This window comes from Epinephelus fuscoguttatus, linkage group LG4 (assembly GCF_011397635.1).
Source record: "Epinephelus fuscoguttatus linkage group LG4, E.fuscoguttatus.final_Chr_v1".
Classification (NCBI taxonomy): domain Eukaryota; kingdom Metazoa; phylum Chordata; class Actinopteri; order Perciformes; family Serranidae; genus Epinephelus; species Epinephelus fuscoguttatus.
In genome coordinates, this window is record NC_064755.1 from 45,920,121 (window position 1) to 45,944,422 (window position 24,302).

Here is a 24,302-nt window from a genome sequence, read left to right on the forward strand (position 1 = left end):
TAACCAGCTGATTACAATGAATTTAATCAAAGTACTAATATATGACGTGTTGATTAGAAAATGCCTCTGTGGTTTAATCACTTTCCTGCGTTCTGTCCGTCAGAAGCTCGACAGCACATGATAATACAGATAACAATCTTAAAGGGCGGGTTATTTATAATGAGGCGAGCAGAGGAAAGGGGGCAGATGACACTGTACTGTATTTCATGACCTTGCCAGCTCATTGGTTTGACCAGTAATCCACTTCCATAAAGAGAAAGTGGAGGATTTAGAGGGCTATCACAGATTGCAATATATACCTTCTTAACACTTGGTCTGGCTGGGACTCAGTCTGCGTCTCTAACAAGCTGACAACTCTGCTCTGTTAAAGTAAGAACTCTTTTCTCTGTGTTCAGTAGATGGAGAATATTTTTAGTGGTTTGCATGAACATTCTTTGCATGACAGCAGTTGTAAATGTTTTGTGTCGTCGTTACGGTTGTCAGGAGTTTATTTTTTGTTCGCTGAAATCAGATTTTGTCAGTGGAAGGTGGAGGGAAACGGTTCATATCTTTGCTGAATATTTGATGATTGGCTGATTTATTATCAAGGTGTTAGATTTAATCTGTTTGTAGTGATGGTAAAACGTCAGATGTTGATAGTTCTTTGATGTTTTTGGGAGATTTGTGATGTGTTTTACCAATTTGCAGGCTTTCTAGTTGATGTTTCAATTGTTTTAGATTATTTTAATATGCTTTTATTGTTAGATAAGGTGAAAATGTGGGAAGTTCTTTTATTAGTACACCTCTACTCTATTCTTGTGTCCTGGGTGGTGCTTCAGGAGTAGTGGGGTTTTTTTTTGGTATCAGTTTATCATCATCTTAGACTAGTGCTTCGGTGGCAAACCTGTGATATACGGCCTGGTGATAGTGGCGCGCTGAAAGGAAACACCACGACAAGGCATGAACCTGAAAGGCGATCCGTCAGTGTTTATCCTCCTGTCAGCACCGAGGGCGTTCAGAGGAAAACCTGCTCTAATCTGCAGCGGCTGCCAACCTTGGTCTCTGTCTTCACTTTACACTTCACTTTAATCCCTGCTCCCCAAATTTAGCCTGTTTTCCTTACAAGCGTTCAGATGTTAAAGCTTTATTTTACTGAACATGGTTCCAGCAGTGGAGGAGCTTTTTACCACAGGTTGTGTTTCAGTCGTCTCCTGAACAACAAAGTTTTGTTTAGGTGTATTATTATTTCTTTAAGTTTATCTTTAGGTTTTATGGAAATAAATTACTACAAATCCCAATTACATCAATTCATTTTTTGCTGTATCTCTAAGAGAATTAGCGACAATTAAAATCCTGGTCTAAACCTTGGACTGTCTTCACCAGTTGTGGAATTTAACTAAGTACATTTACTCAAGTACTTAAGAACAGTTTTGAGATACTTGCACTTAACTTTAAGTACATGTACTTGAGTCATTTTGCATTTTGCAGTACTTTTGATAAATACATTTTGATACCAGTACTTTTTTATTTTGGGAGTGCATATTTATTTTGTAGCACTGGGTGGTACTTGGACTGTAAATAAACTGGGATTATAACTTATTTATGAATTGGATGGTAAATAGACTGGGGATGGTTGTATATTAGTTGTAAATGAATTTGGGAATTTGTTGAAATAATATATGAGTTAAAAGAAGAAACGTAAGAACAGGGTGAAGACATTTTAATATTAACTTCTACCTACTCCATTTCGGACATTGTTATCTTTGTTTTGTTCTTTATTATGTTTTGTTTTGTTTTGTTTTTTTAATTTTTGGTTTGAAATTAAATCATTTATTCATTCATTTGAGTAGGATTTTGATTGCAGGATTTTTTTTTTCTCGAAACGAAGTATTTTTACACCGTGTTTTAGTTACTTGAATTTGGGTAAAAGATCTTTATACTTCTTCCACCCCTGCCCTTCACCACAAACGGTCTAAAAAATGGACATGGCTACTGGGACATCACCACTTGGTTTGTGGACTCTCTTCTGAAGGCTCATGTTTTACATTTTTGGCGGTCGCCATCTTGGATTTTTGGAGTGAGAAGGGACCATATTTGGATGGGAGGATGGAGCTGTGGAGGAGCCACGGGTGGATATGGCTAATTAAATGAGCTGACCTTAATTATGCGTAACTTTAGGCCTTAAAAAAATGTAAACGGATGAGTTATATAAGATTCAGCCTCTGTACAGTTGTCACAAATGTCGAAATTAGCTATAGAGACCAAAACTATTTTTGTACCAGGCTGTAAACATGTTTATTTCTGCTGTTAAGTTGGACATTTTAACATGTTCTTGGAGCCAGCCTCAAGTGGCCGTTTGAGGAACTGCAGTTTTTCGGCACATACGTGTTGGCTTCATTTTTCAGTGCAGGAGTTTGCTGCTTGGTCTTCACTTTAGTCACCAACTGTTCAGTCCTAGTGTTTGAATAGGACTGAACAGTAAAATGTTATTTTAATATCTTTTAAAAACAAGCTTCTTTCAATAACAATTTTTTTTCCTTTTTTTTTTTTTTGGTTTACCGTAATTTCACGGACCTGAACAACAAGTTTTCTTTCAAGTATCTTTCTTCTCTTTCAGATACATCTTGCTCTTCTTCTTCTTCTTTTGCTGCACTGGGTTTAAATGCCATAGTACCCTCTCGTCTGTATTTTTGTCGGTGTGAAGCAGATGAACTGTTCACACATCTGACGTCAGCCCAACAGAGAGTTATTTTGGCGATAACATCTTGTTCGTCCGAGGGATGATCTGCAGTGTTGGGTTACTAAGAACCCCTCCATCCTCCCTCCAGAGACAATCCTCACACTTACTTAAGACAAAAATCAGACCCCAAATTTAACCCTGTAGATATTATTCCATCTCCAGAGCAACATGTTGTTATGTCCTGCAAGTTTGGAGTGTCCTAAAAATACACCGTCAGCCCCAGAGATACCCCCTGCCTGTTATTGGTTTACAGCCATTTGTTCCCGGGCCAGCTATGTGTTGTGGGATGCCTGCGCTGGGTGTCAGACGTCTTTTCTTTTAAGACGAGCTTGCTGTCATTTATTTTTTCTCCATAATGAAGATGTTAGGAACAGCTGAGGCTCCAGGAATAGAGTCTTAATCCACTGCTCTGTCACAGCTCCTAAACATTACAGGCAGATCTGGCCTCCGAGTACCTCTGGAAGTGGCCTCAAAGTCCTCAAGCCTCGTTCTCAGAAGAGTCAGTTTACATCACTCCAAATAAATGATCATGTTGCTCTGTGTCTGCTGGGTGCAGTGGTGGACTGTAATTAAGGAACTCATGTACTTTACTGTAGTATTTCTATTTCATGCAACTTGATATGACTACTCCACTACACCACAGAAGGAACTACTTACCCTACTACATTTATTTCACAGTTCTAGTTAGGGGTTACTTTACAGATTAAAATTTTACATAAAAAGAGGTACATTTATAAAGTACAATCCATTAAAGATCAAACTATCTGAAGCCTCATTTATACTCCCAGTATGTTCGTTTCAAACGTAAACGTCCCTCATACTTCCATACGTCTTATATCTTGGCATCGATACGTTCACTACCCAGCCAACATTTGTATGTGTGGCCCATGTGGGTGGTAAATGGGCTAAAAATTGGCCCCACATGGTTATGCTTGGGCTGCCTGGGTACCAAGTGAGCATGGGTCTAAAATGAGCATCTCATCTGGGGCTCACTTGGGTAAAGCTAAACATGTGGAAATTGGGCCCCAGATGAGATGCCCATTTTGGGCCCATACCCACTTGGTACCCAGGCAGCCCTAGAATAACCATGTGGGACCCACTTGGGTAAAGCCATCAGTGTGGGCAGTTGGAATGGGGCCAGTATGGAACCCATGGACAATCCGATATAGGGCCCATATTTCAACCCATCCCACGACCCTCAAGAGGATGAAGCGGTTAGAAGATGGATGGATGGATGGGTTTCAACCCATTTACTACCCACATGGGCCGCACATGCAAATGTTAGCTGGGTACATTGCACCAGAGAGCAGGGCCAAAAGTTTCAGACAACAACTAATGAGGTGACGGTGGTGGAGGTCGTAATAACATACTTTTTAACAGAGTTAAAAGTTGTAGACGACGGTGATCTGTGAAGCCACTGAATACATTGTGACGTGTGGATGAATAATTCATTCTACTACATTGCCATTTTTAAAATGTCTTTGTCGTCTCCTTCGGTTGTATCTCACTTGAACAACACTACACTGCCCCATGATTTCCGGTGATACTGCTCTGTTTCATCCATAAGCTTTAAAAAATGCGCACAAATACAGATGAAATGAACGCAGAGAACAGCCAGAAGGCTCCGTTGTGGTACCTCTCTCAGTGACGGCTTACCGTAGTTGGGAACACGCTGGCTTATTAATATTAATAAGCTTGGCTCATCTTAGCTGCTGACTACCTCTAGCAGTCCGAACCACTCTGCAGAAGGAAGGATGGCGAGCCGTTCAGGTGCCGTTCACCAACAATGGCTTCATTGCCATCTTCGCCACAAAACAATAACCATGGCCTCCTCATGAGGTTTAACAGCAGCCCTGAGCTCATCTACACACTTGATTCTGCTGACTATCATCACTCTTTGCCTCCTGCTGTCTTCACCATGACTTCTCTTGGGGACTCCTGCTTCCCTCCACATACACACAAAGCACATGTCACACCCTCAGGTTACCCACAAGGCCACCGCCCTTAAAGAAGAAAAAGGGTGAGCCAGTAGCAGTCGTGTCTGTATATGTATCTAACACTGAGCATAAATGAACCCTTAAAAAAGTGGTGTCTGATTGGGGGACATGTTTTAACTTCAACAGCTGTTCAAAGCTCAAAGATAAAAAACAAATTAACAGAATTTCTCCTTGTTAATCATCTCATGACCCTTCAGATTTATCTGGTGACCTTTTGGAGGGGTCTGATCCTCAGGTTGGGAACCTGTGGACTAAACAAAAGAAGTTTAAAACTAGCTCTGAGTGCAGCTCCAGCAGTGACATGCTGCACTAACACTGACGCATCAGTAATATTAACATATTTTCTTTAACACTACAAATATATTTAGCTGATAACACTTAAATTTACTTATGTAGGGGGCGTCGGTAGCGTAGTGGATAGTGCAGGCGCCCCATGTACAGAGGCATTGCCTCACTGCAGTGCTCGCGGGTTCGAGTCCAGCCTGCAACCCTTTGCTGCATGTCAGTCCCCACTCTCTCTCTGTCTCCCCATTTCACACACTGTCCTATCCATTAAAGGCAAAAGCCCACAAAAAATAATCTTAAAAAAAAAATTACTCACGTAGAATTTTTGATGCAGGAATTTTACTTGTAATAGAGTATTTTTACATTGTAGTATTGGTATGTTTAATTCAAGTTAAAGAGTTTTGGTTGTATTTGACCGCTAGCCTAAGATCTGTACCTTAGTCACAGTCTAATGGTGACGAATAGCAGTGCTCAAAGAAAAACATTTAGGAGCGATGGGTGAATAAAACTACTTGTATTTGCATTTTGGAAGGTTGACCTGATCTGTTGTTTAGATTGGAGGATTTGTGGATGCAGCTCTTAATGATGTCTGACGTAGGCTGATCATTTTTCTTGCAGTGATTATTACTGTCAGTACTGCAGCTTATAAAGCTCATTTATCTTCCATATTGCACTGTAGTTGTTGATGTGTGTGTAACGGTAATGTGGACCAAAGCACAGTCTAATCTTTGCTCTCAGGAATCTAAAGACAGAACTTAAAAACTGTTTTTGAAATGATGTAATTGCTGTGTGGTGGAGCAGACCGGACAGAGCTGCATTAAGCAAAAATAACATAACTGACACCAGCAGCTGCAGACATGACGTTTACGTGTCACGTCTGAGTTTCACACACAAAGAATGAATTAAACAAAGTCGCATCAACAGGACAAAAAGTCAACTAGGAAACTACATAGCAATAGAAGTTATAATTAAACAATATCACAAGAGGGGGAGTGCTGTTGTCAGCATGGCTGTGATTAGGTCATAGGAACAAGGCAATCTCAGCCATGCTAATATTCAGTACTTTTATACAGCAGTTCTAGAAACGTCATTTATCAACAGTAAAAGCGGCAACAGGTTATGATTTGTTTGTTTAATAAATGATTTAATTGGCTCTGCTAATGCAATTAGTTCTGCATCTAGACCGGGACAGGACTGTTGCCAAGCAACACATAAAACATTCCTGCACATCAGCTCGCTGTTTTACCAACTTGTGTGTAGGTTCGACACGTTACCACAGACCAGCTACTTTCTGTCATGTAGGCTACAGCTGTGTGTTTTCTTTTATTTTGCGACCAGTGAAATCATCAGTCTGTTGACGGCCACTTTTGTGGCATATGTGTGATGCCAGTAGGTTAACAGCTTAATCAGCACACTGCGGCTTCTTCTGATGTCACATAAACATACCTGGAGATTTGCAGTGAAATATTGAGGCTTCTGTGCGTCTCTTCATCCTCTTCTGACTGCCGTTCATTATTTAGCTCATATGTTAGTTATGGGAATGTGTTCGTCCTTGTGGTGCAATGTTTGTCACGACCACCCTTAATGTAGGCAAATTAGTTCTGTATGGTTCTTTATTAATTTCCATTAGCTGCTCCTTATTGTCCCGTCTAAAGTGTGTGAGTTCGTTCAGTATGCTTTCACCCACTCCATCTTTCTCACTCATGTCGTAGGTGGGGGCGCTACTTCGGCTAGCATTGTATTGTGGTGGCCGTACCTCAGTATTTTATGTCGCAGGCGTAGTCTTCCTACGACCTCTAGTAACCCTGTTGTCCATCATGTCTGAAGACAAACCCTTACTGTAATCTGAAATGTTCTCAGGGTTATTTTGCCGAACAGACGCTAAGCCGCCATCTTGACTGTGAACCGGAATCACCTCCAGTCTAAACAAATTAATGGTGAACATAGTTATTGGCTCAGAGCATGAATAGTTAAAAGTCCCAGTGCTGGAACATTTACCAAATCAATATTTATTAAACTAACAGAGCATCGACACCAGCATTAGCTAGGTAGCTAACGTAATGCTACATTTACAGAGGGTTGACTACACAGTCAACAACAAGCTTAAAACGCGTAGAGTAATAAAACACAACCCTCACCTGCAAATTCAGTGTCTGCCGGCCGGTCTGCTCCTCTACTTTCCTGTCTTTGTTGTGATAGTTTTTGGTTGATGTATCATACAATAGCTAAAGGAGCAGCAGGGACGAGATTTTCAACTAGAAGTGAGCTGAGGTGTTAGCACTGTTGTCACACTAACATGCTAAAATTTAGCTTTTAACATTTAATATGAAGCATTTGGTTTGTTATAATGCTATCTTTTAGCATATAGGCTAACATTAACATGTTATTTAAACATGTTACCATACCGTCATTTAGCGCGGTAAGATTTAGCACTTAGGCTACATGTAGCATGTTATGCTAACTTCTCACTTCATGACAACATATTTCTAAAATTCAGTCTGACCTTAAATTGGAGGCCAGTGCTAACATGTGCACAATAGAATGCTAACGTACTATCTGTGGCATGCTATTGTGAGCATGTTAGCATTAGCTAATGCTAACAGTCCAGTCCAGTGCCTAAAGTGAGAAGTTGGTATAAATGTCGACCTGTTGGTGGCACTAAAACAACAGTCACTGGCCCACCAAAGTCATCATGAGTCATCCTCTGTGAATACTTAAATGTCTAAAACTAAACTTCGTACCGATCTATCCAGCAGTTGTGGAGATATCTGCACTGCACCATTTAAAGTGCCCGGGCCACCATCCCCAGAACCATGATGCTAAAAATAGCAGCTTGGTCCTTTAAGGCATTAACGCGGCCTCAGTTACAAAGTTAGTTCCAATAAATGTCCTGGAATCAAGATCGGAGTCTTTAGATAGAATTAACATGATCCAAACATGAAATATGAGACAGATGAGTCTCTGCAGCAGGACGGGATCAGAGGGAGCAGACATGGCTTCAAACACGAAGCAGTTTGACCAACGAACGGAACAGTTAAATAACAGTTTAATATGAGGCGTTAACTTGTAGTTTTTTGTGAATCAGCTTCTAAACAGTGGGACACTGGCATGTGTAATGTCAGGCAGGGCTTATACTGAATGAATGACATCAAACTTTATCAAGATAGTCTACTCCAGATATTTTTTACCACAACTGTCAGCAGAAAAACTGTGTAAAATTCAGACTAAAAACACATTTGAAAGTCTCCAAATCATGAAGCAATGAGGAATAGTTGAATACTGTAAAATACTGGGAAATATATAAAGGAGGCAAGGGGGAAATTTACTCAGTATAAAGTAATTCATAGATTTTGATTTACCCTTTCTAAGCTCTTACAGGATGGGTCTACCGGATAATATTTTATGTTGGAAAGTTCAGACAGAAGCAGGGATGTTTCTCTATGCAATCTGGGTATGACCGTACCTAAATCACCAAAGCTGTGCCTTATCGGGGGACCAAACAGAAGTGCCAAATGCATCAAAATATGACCTTGTTGTGATAAATATAGGGGTCGTCACAGCTGCTCAAGTGAGCCTCAGATTCTGATAATATACATTCGAATGGAAGGAATCTATGTTAGATATTGTGTCATACGAACACATATAGGGTCAGTGTTGAGGTTGAAAGCTTTAAGCAGTCATGGTCACTCTGTTGTTTGTGCTATGTCTCCTGTACTGTAATGATGTAGTGTTTAGCTGTACCGCTGTGGTGCTAAATTACTATTTTGGGTATAGGAATGTGTAGCTACCACGTGCCTGTGGCTATGGTGAGCTCCAATAACAGTGCTGTCAGTTTGTTCAGACTTGACTGAATAGATGTTGCATATGTTAAAACATAAAGTTCCTATATGTTTCAGAAACCATGAGGTTAGTTTCAGGAAAAGATCATGGCTTGACTTAAAATACCCGATTTGGTCACCACAAACACGGATGAAAATCAGGACGTCTTATTGAAAATACTCTGTTTTTGTAGCCACAAACATATCTGGAAGTATTCTGATGTTTTGATAAAATGCACCTAGTTTTGTTGCCACAAATGTGGTTGGAAATGTCTGGATGTCTCATCAAAAATACCTGGTTCAGGTGCTACAAATACAGCTGGAAATGTCTGGACGTCTCTTTGAACATACCTGGCTCGGTCAGCAGAAGTATGCCTGGTAAAGTCCTGACGTCTTGTTAAAAATACCGGTTTTGTCACAACAATCACCTCTGGAATAGTCCTGGAAGTCTCGTTGAAAATTCCCAGTTTTGTTGCCACATACTGTATATGGCTGGAAATGTCTGGGTGTCTCGTTGAAAAAACCTGGTTCAGTCACCACAGATATGGCTGGAAGTGTCCCGACATCTTGTTAAAAATGTCGGTTTGGTAACTAGATTCAGCTCTGGAATAGTCCCGATGTCTTGTTGAAATTACCTGGTTCGGTCACCACAGATACGTCTGGAAATGTCCTGACATTTCATTAAAAATACCTGCTGTTGTTGTTTGTGAGTCCTCAACAGTGGTCTGTTGCGTGACGGCCTGCTCGGCAGTCATCTCAGCGAGTTGTCACATCATCCAACACCCTCTCAACCTACCGATTAAAAAACTCAGCTAATATACATGTTATCTTTATATGACACGCATAAAATGTACAAATCTAACAGAGCCGTGGTTTGCAGAACTCTTACAATGCCAACATTTTCTTGAGGCAACTGGGCTGTTTTTTACCCATAATTTGTGTTTGTGGTGATGGATGTCGCTGTCATTAGTCCTCGTGTGTGTCTTTATGTCTTATTTGTAGTTTTGTATTGCGTTTTATGTGCGTGAATGAACTGACTGTGTATTTCTGTTTGAAAGATTGCTTGCCTTGAATTGCCCCTTGACAAATAACACATAATTACATAGTATAACATATTATAAATGAAAGTAATACAAAAAATAGGGGTGAATGAGTGTGTCACCAGAGGAAGTCAGATTTTGTTAACTAGCGAGGAAGAAAATGAGCGTTTTTCTGTTTATTAATGTTACTTTTGCTGCACCATATGTGCCCATAGTGAAACTGGAAAGCTCATAGTAAGAGAATAATCAATTTAGATCAATAGAAAGCAGGATATTTGTTTGATATGAAGTGCGATACACTTCATAAGACCTGTGTTAATGAAAGGAAACAGTAAAATAGACGAGGGTCATGTATGTGTTGTGTGTCACTGCAGTTCATCGCATTTATCAAATATCTAAAATGCTCCAGCAACACGTCCATGTTTTATCACATATGAAAACATACAGACATATTTTACAGCTGTCTCTTATGTTTTTCTTAATCAGGTAGCATCAGGATCCTGCAGCTAAGATGGCTTCTGAGTGAGTTTAACGTTTGATATGTATCACTGTGTTTACTGTTCTGTTTGATAGACGGCAGGATGTGTTGATATTTGTCCCTAATTTATGGAACATTTAATTTTCTAAAAGTCACTACTGCATGATTCTAATGAAACACAACAAATAATTATGATAATAAATGTATGTATGTATTTATTTATTTATAATATAATGGCCCAAATGTCTGACTGATGTTTTGTGTTTTCACCTGCAGGAAGAGACTGTCTGCGAGGCGTAAGCATACTCTGAAAGTAAGAGATGAGTATATTTTTATTCTCTACAAAGAGGAGCAGAGATGTTGCTTTGATTTTTTTTGCTGACTTAAGCTGCATGATGATGTCATTAACAGGGATGTATGCTGCTGGTTGCAACTAATTTGTTGGAGGCTGAAGCATCGACAAAGGTGGAGGAGAGGGAGAGGTTCCTGGCAGAGAAATGTCCTCCTCTGGAGCTGCCGTACTCCAGGGAAGAGCTCCTGGTGAGACAGAAACAGGACTCTATATGATAAACTGCTGTCAGGGTCATGACTGTGTGTTGGAGTCAGCTTTATGTGATATACTTACTTCTACATAGTTAAGAGCTCATGTGCACTACTGCTGGAAAGTTTGTAATCTCGTGCCACATAAGCAGAGAAAATCTTTGCACACATTGTAGCTCAGTTTTGTGGGTTTAAGACAGGAAGAAAATATTCTAGACAAACTTAAGTCAGATTGATTTGGTGAAAGCTTGCTGTCAGTCAGCAGTCTCAACAATAACTGCAATCAAAAACTTTTTTCTCTTCAGGAACTTTGCAAGAAACTCCACCAGCAGATTGACATCAGTGAGGAGGAGAGATACTGCATAGAGTTCAAACTGAACATGGTTCTGAACGAGGTGAGACTCTTTTTCAGGTCTGTTCACATAGCTGAACAAAGGGAGGTTAAAAATCTTACGTACATACAAGTACAAAATAAGTAGGTGTTTTCATAAATATAAAGCAACAATGACCTTACGTGAAGAAAGTGAAATTGTTAATGTTTGTTTACGTTATGTTTCAGCAGGCAAATACTGTTGACCGTTTAAGAACTCAAATTACCTTCATAACGATCATGATAGTACATGATAATTTGACTTGTAATAAAACTACATACGTCTGTCCCGAATCCCCCCAAAGGTCAGAGACCTCAACATAAAGATCGTGGATCTGAGGGGAAAGTTCAAGAGACCCCGTCTGAAGAAAGTGCGTATGTCTGCTGATGCCATGCTGAAGGCTCTGCTGGGCTCCAAGCACACGGTCAACATGGACCTGAGGGCCAACCTGAAGCAGGTCAAGAAGGAGGTGAAAGAGGAGGTGAGCTGCCACCATCCGGACTTCATCAGTGTTCTACCAACTAATTTCCCTAAGCTGTGGTGTCGTTGTCAGCGTGGTTTCTTTTACCTCTTTACATCAGCTTTGACTTTAAAGGGAAAGTTTAAGTCGCTCAAACTCATTTTCTGTTCCACTAGCAGGTGGGGTTTAAGAATTAATCTGGTTTATTACCACTTGTGTTTTGTAGGCTTGGACTTCAGTTATGATAACTCCATAAGGCCTGGTACCTAGTTTGGTACCGAAATCTAGGAACACTGTGATATTGCTTAACAGGAAGTATGACAGGGCGAGAAAGACAAGCAGTAAGCCATTAAAAAAATACTGATAATACTGACAATAACACCTTTTCTCAACACCAATGTGTATGTTTTTTTAGCACCTTTTTTTTTAATAATTCTATAGACCGAATTACTCTAACAACAACAATCACTTCTACTTCTAAGTAGAGGACTGCCGATTGATTACAGTCAAAGATATATAGTTCAACACTGTGGTATGTCATGTCTGCTGTTCATATTATGTACCCTGTTGCTTTGTTACCATCTTTGACAAACCAAATCTACCGGCACCGAAGCTAAACAAGGCACTGCTGTGGACAGGGCTTCAGCAAAAACGTATTTTGGCCATCTAAAAAAAAAAAACATCAATATCGGTGCAAGTGTACGCTGTATTTTAGTATTTGCTCCGCTTTACCTCACACACTAACCAATCAACTCTGTGGTAGACCACCAACTCAATGGTCTGGTTCATAAAATGACTGTTTTTGTCAGTTGAGGCTGGTGGCTTTAATAACGGCTTCAGTTATCAGTCGTAAAAGACTGTCTGGTGGCAAGGTAGAGCGGCGAAAATACTTTAAATATAGCATACACTTAAACTGGTTTTGATTTTTTTTTTATTGGTGGGCTTTTTATTGAAGTGGTTAAAAACTAACTTATTATGGCAACGTCTTCTCAGCTCTGTTAGATTTCAATGTATGTGACGCAGAGATTTTCTACCTGCAAGTTATTGTAAATTAACATAGTGATTTCGTTGGTTTACCCCATCAGTTCACTGGCACCCAATAGTGAAGCCCGTTAGAGGACGTAGCGTGTATGAAGTAGAACTAGAGTTACATCCAGTAACTGCTTGTTCTCAAATCTTAAATCTTGCAGAAAGAAACGTACATAAGTTACGTAACACTACATTAAAACAAGGTTGACTTATGGTTTTGCATGGGACGCACCTACGTAACTTGCGTAAGATTACATTAAAACAACACCGACTTTTGCTTTCACATGAGACCTGGGTTTAAGACTTAATGAGTTTCTTGCTCTTTACACTAGGTCAGTTTCTTTCAGTGTCAAACACGGCTGCGGATGGGTTGACACTGGAGTATATTGAAAACCATGTGCATCTCATAGAGATGCCAAATGATGCCTTGTTGTCGGTATCACATGTCGAGGTAGCGTGACAAAGCATCAGTACATGACAACCTGGGAATTAGAATGAGTCACTGGATTGTATTCAAACCGACAATGAATATATATTTAGCAGCAGCCATCCAGGAGCCAGGTTTATTTAGAGTTGTAGTTCTGGCTCTGTTTTAGAGGCTGAGACATTGTGTACAGTGGCCCATTTGGGGCAAAGTTTGAATGATATTTAAACTAAAAACCGAGAAATTCAATTTGTATTTTCTGAGGAAGTCAGTGTCATTTTTTTAAATTTACCTGTCAAATAATAAAGCTTGTCGCCATTTCATTAATAGTATTCTTGGTAAAAATGACTCCACAGTTACTGCTTCTTTCCATCTCTTCATGTATTTTATTGGTCATTATCTAAATGAAATATTGTCTGTGTTCACAGGACAAGCAGCTGCGCGATGTGGGAGACTGGCGTAAGAACATTGAAGACAAGTCTGATAGGAAGAAGATGTTTGATAGTTAAATGTGATCTGTCAGTGATGTCAGTGTTGGGCTTAAACGAGCGCTTTTCAGGACAGAATTCAGGTTTAATGTCTTTTTGTAATTGAAGAGTTTTATTCCAAAGATGCTCTGTAAATCTACCTTTTACTTTTATTGGACAGATTAGACATGACTGCTGTGGAGGTTACACTGATAACCAGTGTAAGTACCTTTGATCCTTTATGAACTAAAGGTACACTTCTTAAGAGAGATGATAGTATTTTAGAGCTTCTAGTATGGCACAGTAAGTGATGAACGATAATCTTCTCAGTTGGTTTACAGGATTTTAAAAGTGATTATATCTTAACATATAAAATTAAAATTATATTCAAACTTATACGTTTTAATTTGGTCTTTAAAAGTCAGTTTTTTACTCAAATGAATTATTTTTCCCCTCCAAGAGTTGAGAGTTGAGTTACGCTGCTTTTACTTTCCAAATGTAAACCAGAGGTAGATGAGGCAGGGTTCAGGTAGTTTTTGGATATCGTACTTTGGAACAAAACTCTCCAGTCGAATCAAAGCTTCCTTCTGCTTTTGGCTGCATTGACACTGTACTGTGATGTATTTGTACTGTACGTTATGTACTGATGCCAGTATTAGTACGTGATGAATCAAACCTGCTGTTGTTCTGCGAAGGCTGGCTTATGCTTCTGCCTGAATTTAGTAATAAATTTGTCTCATTCTCACTCTGACTGCGCCGATTATCTGCATCCATTCTTGTGGCATGTTAGGTACACAATGCTCAGTGGAGAAAGGCCAATGTTAGCCAATGGGTTACATTAGCATGGTGAGCTAACAATAATAGATGATGTAAAGCAAAAAACAGTCATACTGTTAGCAACACCAACTCCTCTGTTACAGAAGTATAATTCAGCCTTCAGTCTGTACAGTGATGTCTAAACAACATCATGTCATGTTTTCTAAACTGTTCAAACACAAATGTGATGTACTTTTCTCATCTTGATGTCACATTAAATACAAAAGCTTCATGGCCATCTTGTTTATAGTCCTTTTGAATTTGTAAACACTTGGTTAGCTCTGTGGTGCATGTTTATACTCAAATGCTGGAAATTTAAATCTTAAATTAATTGTTAACTGTCGTTGAGTTTAAAGGTTACTATTCTGTAGGATTCTGTGTAGACTGGGTGAAATTAGCATTATGCTAACAATGAAGAACCATAGACTGTAGCTACAGAGTGCTCCAGCGATGACGTCTTTTCGTAGGCTGACACAAAAGATAGTGTTCCCGTTTCACTCGGTAAAAAGCCAATGGGATTTTTCCATTGGATTTTGACAGAAAATAAGCTCTGTGGCAAACAAAGGTTTATGATACGTACACATTTTGCTCAGCAAGATAACCTTCACAAATGAACACCACTTCAATGATTTTTGATGCCTAAATGCTTTAAAATATTAAAATGCCCTTTTCCTTTATTCTGCACAACTTAACTGCTTTATGAGCTAACCAGTTATCACAGTTTTTATGCTAACGTTAAGTTTATGCCAATCCCTAGCTAATGAGACATGTTATGATGATGAAGATTTTAAGCCTTTTTATAATGTATAAATTGTCACGTCTCAAAACAATACTAATAATTTGGGATTTTTTTTAAAGTTTATGTCCAAACTTTAAGATTTTTTTAAAGGTTTACATAACTTAATTCAGCTAACCATTAGCTAACCTGTAATCGTTAGCATGAACAACAGACTGACATCCATAAAGAAATCATTGTGATACAAAAACATACGAATTCTCTAGTTACCGAATATAAAACAATAATGTGGGATTTTTGAAAGTTTATGTCCTGACTTTAATAAGATTTTTGAAATGTTCACATACTTCAGCTAACACTCGGTTACAGTTAAACTGTACCCCTTAGCTACTCGTAAGCTAACTTGTAATTGTTACCATGAACAACAGATATTTAGCATGAACTGATATCTAAAAAGACAGAAATTATTTTGGTACCAAAATGTATGAATTCTCAAGTCACAGAATATAAAACAATACTAATAATGTTGGATCTCTGACATTATTTAGATTTTTCAAAGGTTTACAAACCTCAACGAACACTTGGTTATGGTTAAACCGTTACCGTTGGCTAACTGCTATATAACTTTTTCACGTTAGCATGAACAACAGACATATTTGTAAAGAAATTATTTTGGTGCCAATCCTCGTACAAACTTAATAACTTTAGTAATGTAAAGAACACTTTAACCTTCCCAGGAATACAAATTTAGTCTTTTTTAGTCAAATATAAGTCTATGTTTTAGATCCCTCAAGAATTGTATGCGGTCCATTTGTGATACTGAGTGAATATTCTTGAATTAGTTGAGCCTTAATAATAATAATAATAATAATGATAATATCTGCTGTTGTTCAAACTTACGAATGGAAAAGTCTCTGCCTTGTTCCCGTTGGAGCAGATGAGGTGAGTTATTGAATCTAGTGCCATTATGTTAAAATCATTTTATTTGTCCCACAATAATTACTTGATTTTTTTTTTCTTGCAGGTAATCTTAAATGTGGCCTGGTGTGGTTTGCTGCAGAGGTATGTTCATTCACTTTCCTGTTAAAGCAGATAAGTCTGAACTTTTTTCATCCTGAGCAAAACTGTTGTGTAGCAGCTGCAGTGCAAAGCAAGAAAGAGTGCATATATACAGAGTAAAAATATAAATATAAGAGACACAACTCTTCTTCAACTTTATTATTATCCCGAAGGAAATTTGTTCTTTAGCAGGCGTCAAGACACAAAAATACATAAAGAACAACATCAGTAATAAATTATAAAAATTGTTCAGCTCGATTCTACTACCACACTGAACCAAGAACTGAGGTGGTTTGAAAACAGCACAGTAATAGCATCATCAATTAAAGTAATAAAGTGCTGTGCAGTGGCAACAGGTCAAGTACATAGTGATAAATAATCACGGTAAGATAAATAAATGCATAAGTAATAAAGGTACGCAATCTAACTATCTAATCCAGATCTGCAGTAAACAAAGAAAGTTAGGACAGCAAATTAAGCTAGTCAGTGTCAACAGGGATAAAAGAAGCTCTGGCAGGCCTTGCTTGTCTGGCATTGTGAAACGAAGGCCAGAGGAAAGGAGATCAAACACCACAAGAAGCCGGTGGTCAGGACCGCAACGGATTTGTTGAGCCCAACTGGTAACACGCTTACTGTAGATATTCTGCAGCTGGGCTTGCTGCAGCCCAATCACTTTACTTGCCACTTTGACCAGAGGCCTGTACTATGAAGCAGGATTTGGAGTTAGCGAGCCAACTTCGGGGTTAACTCTGGGTTTTCAGTACTACGAAGCTGACATCACTTTAAAGTGTTCTATGTGACATATTCAGTATAGTTTTATCATAATCCAAATAAATAGCAAAAAATCCTCTATACTAATGTCCAATATACCCTAGTGATAACTACATGTAATTTAAGTCTCGGCCAAAGGTGAATTTTTGTTAGCATTTTCAATGTTTCTACATGTTCTGTTGTAGGATTAGCCATTATCGTTTACATCCCACGCCACTGACATTTTACTGTCTCGAAGTACCAGATACTTTCAGTACTGTTTCATCTCATATGTTATGAAGATAGGGAAACCCAGAGTTGATTGAATTAATTGATAACCAGCTTCGTAGTTATCCAGACAGCCAATGTTAGGGTTAGTCAGGCCAGATAATGCAAAGATATCCTGAGCAGGTTGAACTGGCTTCGTAGTTCAGGCCTTAGCTTTGCTAACCTGTTTTTACTGGCCATTGTGAGACAACCAAACCAAACCAAACTAAACCATAATTAAATGTGTGAGGACAGATTATATGAAACACTGATAAAACAAAGTCATTTAAATGTTGCACACCTTAAACAAGTTCATCTTTCTTAAAAAGAACAATCCCTGCTGGACCCTTTCACATTTTTGGGTTCATTGTTGGGTTTATTATTAGTAATGGTTCCCTAGTATTTGCAGGCTAATGACAAACAATCTCAACATCCATATCCTTCATGTATGAGTAACAGTGGGCTGTAACCTATGAAAATCAGTGGTCATTTTGATAGGTATTTAGATTCAGTCCTAGTCTTGAGATGAAAATGCTAATTAGTAGTCACATTTTAATCATTTTTATCCTTCATAGATTTAGTCTGGTTTTAACTCTGAGGAATGAGGTACAACCACAAGACATTGTTGAGGCTGTCAAGTGTTTACTGATGAAAATTGATTATAATGTTATTAGTCTTAGACACATTAATCAGTAGGTCAAAATCCTTGCACCAAGCGCCAAAATCATCGACAACAGGACCATGCTTGATCTTGTCATTACTTAAAAGACTCACAATAATGGTATCATCTGCAAATTTCATGCAATGCCAATTGCCCTGAGCATTACAGTCATTAGTGTACAAAATGTTAATATCAAAAATGTCACAATGTCAAAAATATAAACAGGTTAACGTGTTGCACTGTAAATCTGTCCAGTAAAATATAAAACAACCATAACAATGCTGAAAAGTTGTTTATGTGGACGCAGAGGAGGTCTTGGTTTCAGTTTCAGCTGCTCCGTCCTTTGGGTCCAAGAGGTGCCGTTTCTTCCTGTTCCATGAAGACAAATGCAGCGTTTTGTTGAGCTGTCGGAATAAAATTACAAGTCAGCAGGAAGGAAAATAAAAGTGTGAGGCTTTCCCCTCACCTGTTTGCTCCCTATCCATTTCCAGCCTGTGAAAATAAGTGACCTTTCTCTGTATTTCTGCTGAGCAAACAGTTATACATCAAGATGAGGTAAGCCTGCCAGACATTCAGTCCAGAGGCTTGAGTTTCCTGCCTTGTCCTGATCTCAACCATACAATGTTACACCACTTAAGTCCCTTGATAATCCGGATCACGTCAGCCTCTGATCTGCACTGACAGGTAAGAATGACAGGGTCTTCATGCCAAAAAACTGTCTCTGTTTTATAGGAGCTCTGGGTGGTAAATAATCTTTACGGTTTGTTTTACTGCTCTCGTTCTGCACCTCACCTCTCTGAACAGTAAACACTTGACAGCCTAAACAATGTCTTGTGTTCAGCATGTCATTCCTCAGAGTTAATGCAGGTTATATTTGACCTCTGCTGACGGCTGGATCATATCCTCAGATAACAGCTGCCTCTTCTCTTCCACTCACACCAGCCAGAATTAGAAATGAGTGAACAGAGCAGGAGAGCCATCTGGAGAGAGGAGAGCTGTAACAGTTTCACAATGGCCACTGTGTTGTTAACCTGTCAGAAAAATACTGCAGACACAGCCCAGTCGCCAGGAGGAAATGTTGGTATTGTACGTTTCTGCAAACCACAAATACAATGCATTTCCATGTTTTATATGTATCATATCAATGTTTCTAAAGCGGCGTAGTATATGAGCTGACTTTGTCATCGAGAGGTGGAGGGGATGGTGGATGGCACCTCCTAGGCTTCAGACCACTGCTTGAGACCAACAAACAACAAAACTGGCCCCCAAATACCCCAGATCCCAAACTGAGCAAACATTTGAGGGACGTGCTGGTACCCCAGAGGTACCCCGGACCCATGGTGGGTCCTCCTTGGACCGGACTTGGCTCTGACCTGTCACGGCATGGACACAGGACCTCTGGAGGGTGTCCTTTCATGCGTGGCATCAGGACGTTACTTTCAGATCTTTTGAGTCCTGTGGGTTGTGAGGTGGGGTACCAGCATGTCCAATAAATGTTTGATCAAATCGGGCTCCAAGGTATTTGGAGGCCAGGTCGATGCCTTGAGCTCTTTGTCTTGTTCCTCGGACCATTCCTGAGCAGTTTTTGTGGTGTGGCATGGTGCATTGTCCTGCTGGGGAGCCACTGTCATAGACAAGTGCCGTTGCCATGAGGGGGTTTACTTGGTCTGCAGCAGTGTTCGGGTGGGTGGAGCGCATCAAGTAGCATCCACATGAATTCCAGGACCAAAGGTTCCCCAACAGAACATTGCACTGTATCAGGATGATCAATGTTGTTCCCCTCACCTGTCGGTGGTTTTAATGTTTTCGGTGTATATGCTTCATAATAATGTTCAAATATTAACGTATCTGTGGTTTGCACAATCGTACAATGCCAACATTTTTTCTGGTGATTGGGTTGGCACACAGCAAAACTGTGGAAGCACCTCACAAAAACATCTCTCATGGCTTACTGATACGTTTTGTCCTTTCAGAAAGGAGCTGAACTGTCTCTGTCCTGCGTAAAGCCCCGAACATGGATGAAAACTGTCTTCAGGACCCACAGGTAGGACACAGCCGACAGCTTGAGGGTCATTTTCCACAAAAAAAAAAAAAAAGATTAAAAGAAATGTGAAATAAAACATGAATCAACCACAAAACAGTGTCTGTTTACAGATTCTGCCAGCTTATAAGAAACGAGTGACAGTGGGCCATTTACCAAATGTTGTTAAGAAGAAATGTCTTCCTAAAACACACTTACACAGTTTTTAGGACGATTCTGACATTCACCAATGTTTTCCTATTTGGGATTGTTCTTACATGAGAACAGAATCTACACACTCCAGATCACTCTCACACACATTTTGTTTTGACATGTTCGTGAAAAATTAATAGTTATTGCATTTTATTCAGTTCGACAGCTGTGTGATATTATGGGATTACAATAATGGTCTACTATTATAATTGATAAAGTTCATTCAGCGATTTCACGCACGTATGAAGTGAGTCAGCACAAAATGTTCGAGCATTCAAACAAATGAAAATTTGCATCGTGTTTGGTGTGAACACAACATTTCAGGCATTCTTGACTGTATTCTCTCCCTGTGTGCACACGGCCCTGCAGTCTCATGCCCTTTTATGGGGATTTAAGGGGCGTTTACCTATGCTAATTAGGATCAACGTGCTGTCATGTGCCATCAACTTACAAAGACAGTGGCTACGGTTACATGATGGCTTCTCATTCAGAATGAAATAAATCTGAATGAAATCATTTGGAATGAAAGTCTTTCCAGGTAGTTTACATGGGAAATATTCATTCAGAATGAGGGTTTACACAGAGATCAGTTTAATCGCCTTTATTCAGGTCTGCACGAGGTTTGGGGCAGGGAAGGTTTCTGATTGGATAGGGGGCGGGGCGGATGTTACGTGTTTACGTTTACCAGAAGAAAACACTGTAGTCCTCACTCCGGATAACAAGATGCTTGACGACGCCGTTCTTAGTGCCTTTTTGGGGCTTGTTTTGCTGATATTCTTGAAGCAGCAGTACGACAACAACCTTGTTCTGCTAATGCTTCGTCTGTTGAGGAGGAGAAGGGAGGTAGAAGGTCGAAGAAGGGAGGTAGAAGGTCGAAGAAGGGAGATAGAAGACCATGCTGTGGCGAATGGAAACCAGTGAGTGCAACAAGTCCGACTGCTCTATCTCAGCCTGTTGCTATGCGCGCTATATACGTCATGGCACCAGAAGGGCAAGGTAACGAGCATGCGCAGAAAGACTGGAATGAACTTAAAGAGGAATGAGTGTATACAAGCACACAACGTTCTCTCGTTTGGAATGACAATCGGAATAAACCACCCCCTTTAATCGGATCCAGTTTTCAATCGGAACGACCGTTTACATGACCACTTTTAATCGGAATTGTCTTTCATTCCGAATGAAAGTGGAATTAAACTGTCCATGTAAACGCACTGAGTGGCATTCATCATGATAAGAACACAGGTGGGAACAGTTCTGCCCTTTAAGAACACTTCGTGAATCTGACATAGACTTTTCTTAAGAAAAAAGCTATTGATGAATGAGGCCCAGTGTCTTCATTGCATCACTAGCACCGTCACCTTAGCTTGATACCTCTACTTACTGTTTTACAACCTGTTTCCATCTCCATATATATATTTATTACTTAGACAAATCTGTGCATCGGGTAGCAGGAATTTTGCTCAGGCTGCATCAAGTACTGCTGCTGGTCTGTATTTGGTTACAAATTTGAAAGGTCAATAACAAACAAAGTCAAAGTTAGGGTTCCCTGGTGACCAAGGGCTCTGGCGTCATGATCATTGATGTCCTCAGTGTGAGGCTGGTCCTTTGGGACCTTTGTTGCTTCAATGAAGGCATACGTTTCCATTTTCTATTTGCCTTTTGTTTTTTTTTAAATTGTGTAACATTCTTTAGCTGTGTTTCATTTAAGGTGGGAAAAAGCAGTCCGGCCTACAGGTGTGTGTTCCAGTCACACTCTGCAGCAGCTGATGTTACTGATTAGCTCGTCTTCTCTGAGTGAAGGTTGTTAATCAGTGAAATCAGCTGCTCATCTTGTCACATCTTGTAGCACTCCAAAATTTAACAAGCAACAAGCACTGGCGTGAAAACTTGACAGTTATTTTTAAATTACAGTCAAATGTGAGCAATACTCGATATATATAATATTTTGAACACTTTAAGTTTGTTTCCACATCAGGTAGAAACAGCCTCTGACAGAAATGTGTTGGTGTGTTGTTGTGAGACTCTTGCTGTGTTGAAGGTGTGTATGTTTTCTGGTTTTGTGTTAGTAAAACATGCTAGAACCATAAAAATGCCACACATCTCCAAGTTTAAAATATGGCACTTTATCTGTGAACTGGAGTCAGTTTTGTTTGCAGGTTTGAGCGATAAATATTTTGACACATTTCAACTGTATTTACATTTCAGGAAACACTGATCATCCCACTGCAGCAGCACTGGAGACCAGTCTGATGGAGGTGAGCATCTTCTTCTGAAGGTGAAACTGACACCAGTCACATACTGGGAGACTCGGACAGCACCTGCTGGGAGAAGCTTCTGGTCCAACCAAGATATCAAGTTAGAGTGCTCAGAGGGGTTGTTGTGAGGACACTGGTGTCATTTAATGTCACAGCTCAAATACTGTTATCCATCGGCTATGTTGTCTTCCTATCATTAGATGTTTGGAATTCAAACTTTGTGCTGCATGACTAAATTTAGAGAAGCTAAAGTATAAAGAAAGCAGCAGCCATCAGTCACTGTCAGAGGTTGTTGTCGTCAGCTGCAGCTCCTCTAATGGCCACTAGATGCTGCTGCAAGCCCCAGAAATATGACTGAGTGAGACACTTCACCTTCTAACACACTTCGCCCCTTCATATTTGGCCCTCAGTAAGTAATTTAAACTTTGTGTCTGGATGTTTCTGGAAATATGTATGTTGCATTTAGAAGATATTAACGGTTGACTGATGGGGCTCTCAGCCAATCATACTCAGCTGTGACGGTGCCTGTTTGGGTAACACTCCTCTTCCTCTGTCCCATCGACTGTAAAATAAGTTATGTTACAACACGGGTCTGAAGCAGCAACAGAACATATCTTCAGTATAAAGTTACAAAACACGACTTGCTCAGTAAACCCTGTCATGCTGGAGTTTACTGTCTCTCCTTATGATAGCACATGTCAGCCAGTGATGTAACCTGTTCATATATCCAAAAGAGGATGCACAGCGCTGACATGTTTCTGCAGTGAACTCAACACAGAGTCTGTTTCACATGTTAGTGTTCCTTTTGTTCACTTTCACTGAACTTAAAGGTACAGTGTGTAGGATTCAGGGGGATATATGTATATATATATATATATATATATATATATATATATATATATGTATGTATATATATATATTAAAAAAATACCACCACCCTCTGCAGTTCATGCAGTAAAGAATTTTTGTATCATCGGAGAACTTAAGGCCTGAAATATCACCTCACAAAGCATTTTGCAGCAAACCTGGAGGTCCGAACTAGCACAGTCTCTGATGCTAGCTCTAGCAGTCAGCCTCGTTAATGTGTGAGACGCATCATTATACATATAATTTCTACAGCCTGGCTTCAGTTCCCCACCTGCTAATTTCCCCGTCTCCAAAATGTTCATATGCATGGATCAGAGTTTCTCTACAGGACCGCACATTCTTATGTCCTATCTTGTGTGCATATTTTTATTTTAATTTGTCATGACTGTAGGCCTACAGTGATTCTTAAATTCAAATGTGTAGCCTAAACACTGTATTTAATTTTTTTTTTTAACTTTTTGTCTCATATGTCTATGACCTGGCGCCTGGCTGTGGTATTTATGGATTCCAAACCCCCCCAGAATGTCTCGGAGGACAATAAAATGTAATAGTATGTGGACTGATTAGTTTACTTTCACTGCCAATGCTGCAAATTTAAAGAGACAACAGATAGGATTCGTTTTTTTTTTTAAGCTTGGTGCCACCTAGCGTCAGTGGTGTTGCGTCGCACTGTGGCAACGACCAAACTGAGCGTGGGGATCAGAGATAATGAATAAAATGTAGGCTGTAAAGCCACCAGTATACCTCTATGTATTTGTAGAATGAGAAGGTGTGTGGACACTCTACTAAATAAATGAGTAAAGAGACCGAGCAACAATTATCAGATTTATCTGAAGAAAAAACAAATAGTAATGCAAATAATTATAGCAGAATGCACAGTACCAGTACAAACAGCTCACAGTAAATGATACCAATATGTACAGTACCAGTACAAACAGCTCACAGTGAATGACACCAATATGTACAGTACCAGTACAAACAGCTCACAGTAAATGATACCAATATGTACAGTACCAGTACAAACAGCTCA

General features: G+C 39.6%; 2 protein-coding genes across 4 annotated transcripts in view; both read left to right on the plus strand.

Moving 5' to 3' along the window:
• The first annotated feature begins 283 nt into the window (after window positions 1–283).
• On the plus strand, window positions 284–14,682 carry tnni2a.2 (troponin I type 2a (skeletal, fast), tandem duplicate 2). Its single transcript, XM_049573385.1, has 7 exons — window positions 284–369; window positions 10,346–10,381; window positions 10,614–10,650; window positions 10,749–10,877; window positions 11,183–11,272; window positions 11,553–11,729; window positions 13,590–14,682. The coding sequence occupies exons 2-7, from the start codon at window positions 10,371–10,373 to the stop codon at window positions 13,668–13,670; spliced, it is 525 nt and encodes a 174-aa protein (XP_049429342.1). The 5' UTR covers window positions 284–369; window positions 10,346–10,370; the 3' UTR covers window positions 13,671–14,682.
• Window positions 14,683–16,123: 1,441 nt separating this feature from the next.
• LOC125888095 (troponin I, fast skeletal muscle-like) overlaps window positions 16,124–24,302 on the plus strand; it is a 31,308-nt gene continuing 23,129 nt past the window's right edge. The window contains exons 1-3 of one of the 3 annotated variants that reach the window (XR_007449277.1): window positions 16,124–16,242; window positions 19,891–19,961; window positions 22,356–22,405. The gene's annotated coding sequence lies outside the window, so the exon portion shown is untranslated. Of the gene's footprint in view, window positions 16,243–19,890; window positions 19,962–22,355; window positions 22,406–24,302 lie in introns of those variants that run through there. The other 2 variants (XR_007449276.1, XR_007449278.1) reach the window with 2 other exon arrangements.